Source organism: Oncorhynchus clarkii, unplaced genomic scaffold, assembly GCF_045791955.1.
Source record: "Oncorhynchus clarkii lewisi isolate Uvic-CL-2024 unplaced genomic scaffold, UVic_Ocla_1.0 unplaced_contig_10760_pilon_pilon, whole genome shotgun sequence".
Taxonomy (NCBI): domain Eukaryota; kingdom Metazoa; phylum Chordata; class Actinopteri; order Salmoniformes; family Salmonidae; genus Oncorhynchus; species Oncorhynchus clarkii.
Genome location: NW_027258483.1, coordinates 57,501 through 67,500, shown reverse-complemented (window position 1 = coordinate 67,500; position 10,000 = coordinate 57,501). Strand labels below are relative to the sequence as shown.

Below are 10,000 nucleotides of genomic sequence, written 5' to 3'. Positions count from 1 at the left end.
CTCAACACAACAGACCCCAACGTCAGAGAGCTTCTCATGAACCAGTCCAACCTCAACACAGCAGACCCCCAACGTCAGAGAGCTTCTCATGAACCAGTCCAACCTCAACACAGCAGACCCCAACGTCAGAGAGCTTCTCATGAACCAGTCCAACCTCCACACAACAGACCCCAACATCAGAGAGCTTCTCATGAACCAGTCCAACCTCAACACAACAGACCCCAACGTCAGAGAGCTTCTCATGAACCAGTCCAACCTCAACACAGCAGACCTCCAACGTCAGAGAGCTTCTCATGAACCAGTCCAACCTCAACACAGCAGACCCCAACGTCAGAGAGCTTCTCATGAACCAGTCCAACCTCAACACAACAGACCCCCAACGTCAGAGAGCTTCTCATGAACCAGTCCAACCTCAACACAACAGACCCCCAACGTCAGAGAGCTTCTCATGAACCAGTCCAACCTCAACACAACAGACCCCAACGTCAGAGAGCTTCTCATGAACCAGTCCAACCTCAACACAACAGACCCCAACGTCCCATTGAGACAGAGTGACCCCAGAGTGACCCCAGAGTGACCCCAGGGTGACTGTCAAAGGAGGCCAGCAGTAAAAAAAAAGCTCAGAGTTTAACAGCCAAAAACACTGTTCTGCTGTTGCTATTGGAAACCGATGGGAAAGTTTTTACCTCATTAAACCTGGTGGACGGGACGTTTTTTCCCATTCGGACGGGACAGCTGCTGGCACGAGTTCAAATCCATGCCCTCTTTATAGAGGAACGCCATCTGAGGCACCTTTCAACTTCGACGCGCTGACTTCTAAACTGCCAGACATCTTTAAGATGCCGTGCTAAGCCTTCTTTAAAGATCGGTATCGGTTAACAGAGACTCTTCATTAGGCTACACGATACAGCCATCTTCATCCTCTTATCGTCCTCTTCTCTCTCTCTCTCTATAAAAGAAACGGCTTTATGTGGACAAATATTACCTCCTGAGATATGTTGATAGTCAATAAAAACCTGCTTGTTATAAACAAGGTTTTTTTAAGTGACAGCTCTCTCAGTCAGCCCCCGACGTCCCAGCAGACACCAGAATATCCAGATCTTTAATCCAGTCACATATTACATTACTCCTCCTGCTCCCTGTACACACATTAGTCCTGGTTACGTAGGCATATATGGGCCTCTCTATGTCACACAGATCTACGGTAGACGTGACAAACTAGAGACGGTAATTGTAGACGGGAGAGAAACTTCTAATCACGTGGAATTGGATCCTTGCCACGCAGAAGTTGGTGGTAAGACAATGGTTAAAAACCAGACAATAAAATAGATCAAGGAACAACGACGGTACCTAAAGCCCCCGTTTCCTGTACGGGGCCGTCAGAACCCTGGTACATCTGCTGGGAACAGAAACCTGATCTGTCTTTAACTAGCGATGGATCTATCTTCTCTACCCCGGGTGGGGGGGAAGACGAACTGGATCATTCAAACAGGAACAGAAAAAAGCCCTGTTCCTAAGTGCACATTTGGTGTTCTGTGAGAAAGTAGAGTGTGTAAATACTACTGTGTTTTACTGTGGCTAAACCCTAAAGCCACTTCCCTGGGGAGAGGATAGGGAGAGAGGAAAGGGAGAGGATAGGGAGAGGATAGGGAGAGGATAGGGAGAGAGGATAGAGGAGAGGATAGGGAGAGGATAGGGAGAGGATAGGGAGAGGATAGGGAGAGAGGATAGAGGAGAGGATAGGGAGAGGATAGGGAGAGAGGATAGAGGAGAGGATAGGGAGAGGATAGGGAGAGAGGATAGAGGAGAGGATAGGGAGAGGATAGGGTGAGAGGGGGAGAGGATAGGGAGAGGATAGGGAGAGGATAGGGTGAGAGGGGGAGAGGATAGGGAGAGAGGATAGGGAGAGAGGGGGTGAGAGGGGGAGAGGATAGGGAGAGGATAGGGAGAGGATAGGGGGAGAGGATAGGGAGAGAGGGGGAGAGGATAGGGAGAGGATAGGGGGAGAGGATAGGGAGAGAAGGGGAAAGGATAGGGAGAGAGGATAGGGAGAGAGGATAGGGAGAGAGGATAGGGAAAGAGGATAGGGAGAGAGGATAGGGAGAGAGGATAGGGAGAGAGGATAGGGAGAGAGGGGGAGAGGATAGGGAGAGAGGATAGGGAGAGAGGGGGAGAAGGCTGGGTTTGGAGTTGGGGGGTAGGCCTGCCTGGGGTAAGTTGGTTTGAGGCTGGGTAGGCCTGCCTGGGGTAAGTTGGTTTGAGGCTGGGGCTGGTTTGTGGGGCTGGCGAAAGCTGGGTTTGGGGCTGGGGATGGTTAAAATCTCCCTCCCAACCCCTGTCCCCTGGTCCAATCAGGATCTCATGGCCTGGTTCAATCAGGATCTCATGGCCTGGTTAAATCAAATCCACACCTCTCTGATGTCTCCACACACCTGGCTGACTGTGTGGAATCTACCAGACCCACACCTGGCTGTGTAGAATCTACCAGACCCACACCTCTCTGTTGAACCCCCATTCAAGCTTTACTTTGTCTGAAACCAAAAGGGAAACAGAGGGCAGGAATGTTCCTTGGCAGCATGTTCATCTGAAGGTAGTCAACGCTGCCCACGCTGTGAAATATTTCAGTACAATTCCTGGTGTATCAGGTTTGGTCTTCAGCCTTCCTCCACACCCCTACAAGACTCTCCTATCCTACTCCTCCTCCTCCTCCTCCTCACCCCTACAAGACTCTCCTATCCTCCTCCTCCTCTTCCTCCATAACCCTACAAGACTCTCCTATCCTCCCCCTCCTCTTCCTCCACACCCCTAGAAGACTCTCCTATCCTCCTCCTCCTCTTCCTCCACACCCCTACAATACTCTCCTATCCTCTTCCTCCACACCCGTACAAGACTCTCCTATCCTCCTCCTCCTCTTCCTCTACACCCCTACAAGACTCTCCTATCCTCCTCCTCTTCCTCCACACCCCTACAAGACTCTCCTATCCTACTCCTCCTCTTCCTCCACACCCCTACAAGACTCTCCTATCCTCCTCTTCCTCCACACCCCTAAAAGACTCTCCTATCCTCCTCCTCTTCCTCCACACCCCTACAAGACTCTCCTATCCTCCTCCTCATCCTCCACACCCCTACAAGACTCTCCTATCCCTCCTCCTCCTCTTCCTCCACACCCCTACAAGACTCTCCTATCCTCCTCTTCCTCAACACCCCTACAAGACTCTCCTATCCTCCTCCACACCCCTACAATACTTTCCTATCCTCCTCCTCTTGCTGCCTCTCTCTCTCTTTCCCCCTGACTCACATTGATCTGCTGCTGGCACTAGGTCCAGTATGACACAGATTAGTCACAGCTGAGGCCATCTACAGCGCACGCACACACACACACACGCGCGCGCACACACGCACACACACACAAAATCTCCCTGTCCTCAACTTGGCAGACCCCCTCACGTCCAGAACTACTCTACTGGAGCTGATAAGAGGCCGTTATTTATGAGGGAAGTAATCAGATGAAAATGGAAACATCCACACTGAGTTATAGATCATTATTTAATCCTGAGGGATCAGGCCAATCACATCCTACGCCACGATGAGTCAATGCTGCCCACGCTATGAGTCAACTACTAACCTAAAGGTCTGAATCAACCACACCAGGCAGGTCCTTTACCTCACCTATCTAAAGGTCTGAATCAACCCACACCAGGCAGGTCCTTTACCTCACCTATCTACTAACCTAAAGGTCTGAATCAACCACACCAGGCAGGTCCTTTACCTCACCTATCTACTAACCTAAAGGTCTGAATCAACCCACACCAGGCATGTCCTTTACCTCACCTATCTACTAACCTAAAGGTCTGAATAAACCCCACCAGGCAGGTCCTTTACCTCACCTATCTAAAGGTCTGAATCAACCACACCAGGCAGGTCCTTTACCTCACCTATCTACTAACCTAAAGGTCTGAATCAACCACACCAGGCAGGTCCTTTACCTCACCTATCTAAAGGTCTGATTCAACCCACACCAGGCAGGTCCTTTACCTCACCTATCTAAAGGTCTGAATCAACCCACACCAGGCAGGTCCTTTACCTCACCTATCTACTAACCTAAAGGTCTGAATCAACCCACACCAGGCAGGTCCTTTACCTCACCTATCTACTAACCTAAAGGTCTGAATCAACCACACCAGGCAGGTCCTTTACCTCACCTATCTACACCAGGCAGGTAGAAACCCAGCAGATAAATGTGTTAAGAACAAACAAATTCTTATTTACAATGACAGCCTACTCTGGGCAAATCCGGACGACACTGGGCCAATTGCGCGTACGCCCTATGGGACTCCCAATCACGGCCGGGATGTGATCCAGCCTGGATTCTATAGCGACGCCTCCAGCACTGAGATGCAGTGTCTCAGACCTCTGAACCAGGGTGTCTCAGACCTCTGAACCAGGGTGTCTCAGACCTCTGAACCAGGGTGTCTCAGACCTCTGAACCAGGGTGTCTCAGACCTCTGAACCAGGGTGTCTCTGTAGAGATGCAGTATCTCAGACCTCTGAACCAGGGTGTCTCAGACCTCTGAACCAGGGTGTCTCAGACCTCTGAACCAGGGTGTCTCTGTAGAGATGCAGTATCTCAGACCTCTGAACCAGGGTGTCTCAGACCTCTGAACCAGGGTGTCTCAGACCTCTGAACCAGGGTGTCTCAGACCTCTGAACCAGGGTGTCTCAGACCTCTGAACCAGGGTGTCTCTGTAGAGATGCAGTATCTCAGACCTCTGAACCAGGGTGTCTCAGACCTCTGAACCAGGGTGTCTCAGACCTCTGAACCAGGGTGTCTCTGTAGAGATGCAGTGTCTCAGACCTCTGAACCAGGGTGTCTCTGTAGAGATGCAGTGTCTCAGACCTCTGAACCAGGGTCTCTGTAGAGATGCAGTGTCTCAGACCTCTGAACCAGGGTGTCTCAGACCTCTGAACCAGGGTGTCTCTGTAGAGATGCAGTGTCTCAGACCTCTGAACCAGGGTGTCTCAGAACGCTGAACCAGGGTGTCTCTGTAGAGATGCAGTGTCTCAGACCTCTGAACCAGGGTGTCTCAGACCTCTGAACCAGGGTGTCTCTGTAGAGATGCAGTGTCTCAGACCTCTGAACCAGGGTGTCTCAGACCTCTGAACCAGGGTCTCTGTAGAGATGCAGTGTCTCAGACCTCTGAACCAGGGTGTCTCAGACCTCTGAACCAGGGTGTCTCAGACCTCTGAACCAGGGTGTCTCTGTAGAGATGCAGTGTCTCAGACCTCTGAACCAGGGTGTCTCTGTAGAGATGCAGTGTCTCAGACCTCTGAACCAGGGTCTCTGTAGAGATGCAGTGTCTCAGACTGCTGAATCACTCGGGAGCCCAAATAACACTAATCTTCTGAGGAGAGAAGTTGAACTCATCAGAATACCTCCCCTGAGTCTCCTGGGTCTTTTATATGAGTCAACACAGTCATGGCTGAGGCAGGGAGGAAGGTCAGGAAAGAGAGAGAGAGAGACAGAGAGAGAGAGAGGGAGACAGAGACAGAGAGAGACAGAGAGAGACAGAGACAGAGAGAGACAGAGGAAGACAGAGACAGATAGAGACAGAGAGAGACAGAGACAGAGAGAGACAGAGACAGAGAGAGAGAACCAGGGCCAGATGATCTTGGTAGGTGTCATCACTCCAGTTTAACCATGTTTTCACGGGTGGCCCTTCACACAGCCTCTTGGCTACCAGACCAGAATACACCAGGCCAGATCAGGTCAGAACAGGCCTGATGGGGAACAGGGAGAGACCAGGGAGGGAGGTGCTGAGTCTGATCCAGGTCGCTGGATATTTGCTTAGTTGATCCAATAACTGGGGAGGCAGCTAGCTTTTATCACGTCTCAACGAGCTTCTAGAGACCTGGGTTTAATGGCTGAGATGGAGCAGCGGCAGAACCAGAACCAGGACACTACGGTTTTAATACAGCACCAGAACCAGAACCTGGACACTACGGCTTTAATACAGCACCAAAACCAGAACCTGGACACTACGGCTTTAATACAGCACCAAAACCAGAACCTGGACACTACGGTTTTAATACAGCACCAGAACCAGAACCTGGACACTACGGTTTTAATACAGCACCAGAACCAGAACCTGGACACTACGGTTTTAATACAGCACCAGAACCAGAACCAGAACCTGGACACTACGGCTTTAATACAGCACCTGAACCAGAACCAGAACCTGGACTCTACAGCTTTAATACAGCACCAGAACCAGAACCTGGACTCTACGGTTTTAATACAGCACCAGAACCAGAACCAGAACCTGGACACTACGGCTTTAATACAGCACCAGAACCAGAACCAGAACCTGGACTCTACGGCTTTAATACAGCACCAAAACCAGAACCAGAACCTGGACTCTACGGCTTTAATACAGCACCAGAACCAGAACCAGAACCTGGACACTACGGCTTTAATACAGCACCAGAACCAGAACCTGGACACTACAGCTTTAATACAGCACCAGAACCAGAACCAGAACCTGGACACTACAGCTTTAATACAGCACCAGAACCAGAACCAGGGGTAGTCTAGTGGTTAGAGGGGGTAGTCTAGTGGTTAGAGGGGGTAGCCTAGTGGTTAGAGGGGATAACCTAGGGGTTAGAGGAGGTAGCCAGGGGGTGTAGGGCTGTATCCAGACTGATGGTGATGAACGTTAGGATTAGACTAACTCAGTATATACCAGTAGTCCCACCTGTTGCCAGCCCCGTAGGGCTGTATCCAGACTGATGGTGATGAACGTTAGGATTAGGATTAGACTGACTCAGTATATAACAGTAGTCTCACCTGTTGCCAGCCCCGTAGGGCCGTATCCAGACTGTGAACGGTGTTCTGGCTGATGTTGATGAAGACCGGGTCTACGAAGACGTTCCCGTCCAGGAGGACGTTGTTGGAGCAGCGTGTGACCGCAGCCTGACCCTGCAGTATGAACGGCTGCAGCAGGCAGAGCCAAGTCAAGTTCCGGTACTCCAACAGTCTGCCGTCCAGCTCGGTGGAGAACTGGATCTCCTGGCAGAGCCGGGCGGCGCTGACGTTAATGCCACCGCTCCACTGGCGGAGGAACAGCCGCGGCTCCTGTGCCCCGATGACCAGGTACTCTTGCTCCTGGGGCAACTTCCTGTCCGGCAGGAAGGGGCGGAGTCGACGTGACGGCGCTGGAGACGGAATAGACAGAGGAGATGTGAGTGAATCTAATATACAACTAAAGTGACAGTAGTATGAGAACGACGTCAGATGAAACACGAGAAAATAGCAACAACAAAAAAAGACCAAAAGTGATTTTCTGGAAAGTTCCACTTCGTGTGACGGTGTTACAGTACCTGTACCCAGCTGCTCCAGGCGGTGTTACAGTACCTGTACCCAGCTGCTCCAGGCGGTGTTACAGTACCTGTACCCAGCTGCTCCAGGTGGTGTTACAGTACCTGTACCCATCTGCTCCAGGCGGTGCTACAGTACCTGTACCCAGCTGCTCCAGGCGGTGCTACAGTACCTGTACCCAGCTGCTCCAGGCGGTGTTACAGTACCTGTACCCAGCTGCTCCAGGCGGTGTTACAGTACCTGTACCCAGCTGCTCCAGGCGGTGTTACAGTACCTGTACCCAGCTGCTCCAGGCGGTGTTACAGTACCTGTACCCAGCTGCTCCAGGCGGTGTTACAGTACCTGTACCCAGCTGCTCCAGGCGGTGTTACAGTACCTGTACCCAGCTGCTCCAGGCGGTGTTACAGTACCTGTACCCAGCTGCTCCAGGCGGTGTTACAGTACCTGTACCCAGCTGCTCCAGGCGGTGTTACAGTACCTGTACCCAGCTGCTCCAGGCGGTGTTACAGTACCTGTACCCAGCTGCTCCAGGCGGTGTTACAGTACCTGTACCCAGCTGCTCCAGGCGGTGTTACAGTACCTGTACCCAGCTGCTCCAGGCGGTGTTACAGTACCTGTACCCAGCTGCTCCAGGCGGTGTTACAGTACCTGTACCCAGCTGCTCCAGGCGGTGTTACAGTACCTGTACCCAGCTGCTCCAGGCGGTGTTACAGTACCTGTACCCAGCTGCTCCAGGCGGTGTTACAGTACCTGTACCCAGCTGCTCCAGGCGGTGTTACAGTACCTGTACCCAGCTGCTCCAGGCGGTGTTACAGTACCTGTACCCAGCTGCTCCAGGTGGTGTTACAGTACCTGTACCCAGCTGCTCCAGGTGGTGTTACAGTACCTGTACCCAGCTGCTCCAGGCGGTGTTACAGTACCTGTACCCAGCTGCTCCAGGCGGTGTTACAGTACCTGTACCCAGCTGCTCCAGGCGGTGTTACAGTACCTGTACCCAGCTGCTCCAGGCGGTGTTACAGTACCTGTACCCAGCTGCTCCAGGCGGTGTTACAGTACCTGTACCCAGCTGCTCCAGGCGGTGTTACAGTACCTGTACCCAGCTGCTCCAGGCGGTGTTACAGTACCTGTACCCAGCTGCTCCAGGCGGTGTTACAGTACCTGTACCCAGCTGCTCCAGGCGGTGTTACAGTACCTGTGCCCAGCTGTTCCAGGCGGTGTTACAGTACCTGTGCCCAGCTGCTCAAGGCGGTGCTACAGTACCTGTACCCAGCTGCTCCAGGCGGTGTTACAGTACCTGTGCCCAGCTGCTCCAGGCGGTGCTACAGTTCCTGTACCCAGCTGCTCCAGGCGGTGCTACAGTACCTGTGCCCAGCTGCTCCAGGTGGTGGTAGAGGTGCAGCTGTATCTGTGCCAGGGTGAGAGACACGCCCAGGGAGGGCACGGACCAGGGGGCGAAGCAGGAGTCAACACGGGTACAAGCTGCCAGCGCCGTGGGGGACACTAGCTGGTCACAGGGCAGAAGCTGGGACCCCGAGGAACCCTGCTGAGAACCTGACTCACTGTCAGAACTGTAAAGAGATACATAAAGAAATAATTAAAGTTTGACAGTTTATAAATCTGACTCACTGGGAGGGAGAGGAGAAAGACACTTCCAGTATGTTGTTACTATATGTCTTCTGCCTCCCGGTCTGACCGAGGGAGAGAGGAGAACAGCACCTATTTCACTATAGTCAGTCCTGTATTCACCTCAGAACTATTCTCTAGAACACTCTAGAACACTCTCCTGCTCTAGAACACTACCCTGCTCTAGAACACTACCCTGCTCTAGAACACTATCCTGTTCTAGAACACTACCCTGCTCTAGAACACTATCCTGCTCTAGAACACTATCCTGCTCTAGAACACTATCCTGCTCTGGAACACTATCCTGCTCTGGAACACTATCCTGCTCTAAAACACTACCCTGCTCTAGAACACTCTCCTGCTCTAGAATACCATCCTGCTCTAGAACACCATCCTGCTCTAGAACACCATCCTGCTCTAGAACACTCTCCTGCTCTAGAACACCATCCTGACTGACCTCCGGAGACAGCAGGTAAACATAGAAGGACACAGTAAGAGGTATAAAACCTTTAAGGTGAAGTCTCCACGGCAGTGACAGGTTTGGGCCGATACTTTGTGTTGATACCACCACTAACCGTGACATCGACAGAAACATAAGACTCCAGATTACAAAAAAATATATATCATTGAAATTAAAAAGAATATAGGAAGAGAGGAAAGTGTTCAGGAAGTGTATTGTCCTCCCCTGCATCCTCCCCTGCATCCACCTCATATCCTCCCCTGCATCCTCCCCTGCATCCTCCCCTGCATCCTCCTCGCATCCTCCCCTGCATCCTCCTCTCATCCTCCCCTGCATCCTCCTCGCATCCTCCCCTGCATCCTCCCCTGCATTATCCTCATATCCTCCCCTACATCCTCCCCTGCATCCTCCTCGCATCCTCCCCTGCATCTTCCCCTGCCTCCTCCCCTGCCTCCTCCCTTGCATCCTCCCCTGCATCCTCCCCTGAATCCTCCCCTGCATCCTCCCCTACATCCTCCCCTGCATCCTCATCTGCAACCTCC

At 52.1% G+C, this 10,000-nt stretch overlaps 1 protein-coding gene across 1 annotated transcript in view; it reads right to left on the bottom strand.

Annotated features, from left to right (window-relative positions):
- Positions 1-7,091: 7,091 nt before the first annotated feature.
- The window catches only part of LOC139397101 (intermembrane lipid transfer protein VPS13B-like), a gene marked incomplete at its 5' end in the record, with an annotated part of 60,012 nt that continues 57,103 nt past the window's right edge, over positions 7,092-10,000 (bottom strand). Inside the window, 3 exons of the mRNA XM_071143968.1 lie at positions 7,092-7,212; positions 8,710-8,943; positions 9,851-10,000. The exon at positions 9,851-10,000 is cut by the window's right edge and continues 241 nt beyond it. Of these exons, the coding sequence (XP_071000069.1) occupies positions 7,092-7,212; positions 8,710-8,943; positions 9,851-10,000 (505 nt within the window). The remainder of the gene's footprint in view (positions 7,213-8,709; positions 8,944-9,850) is intronic.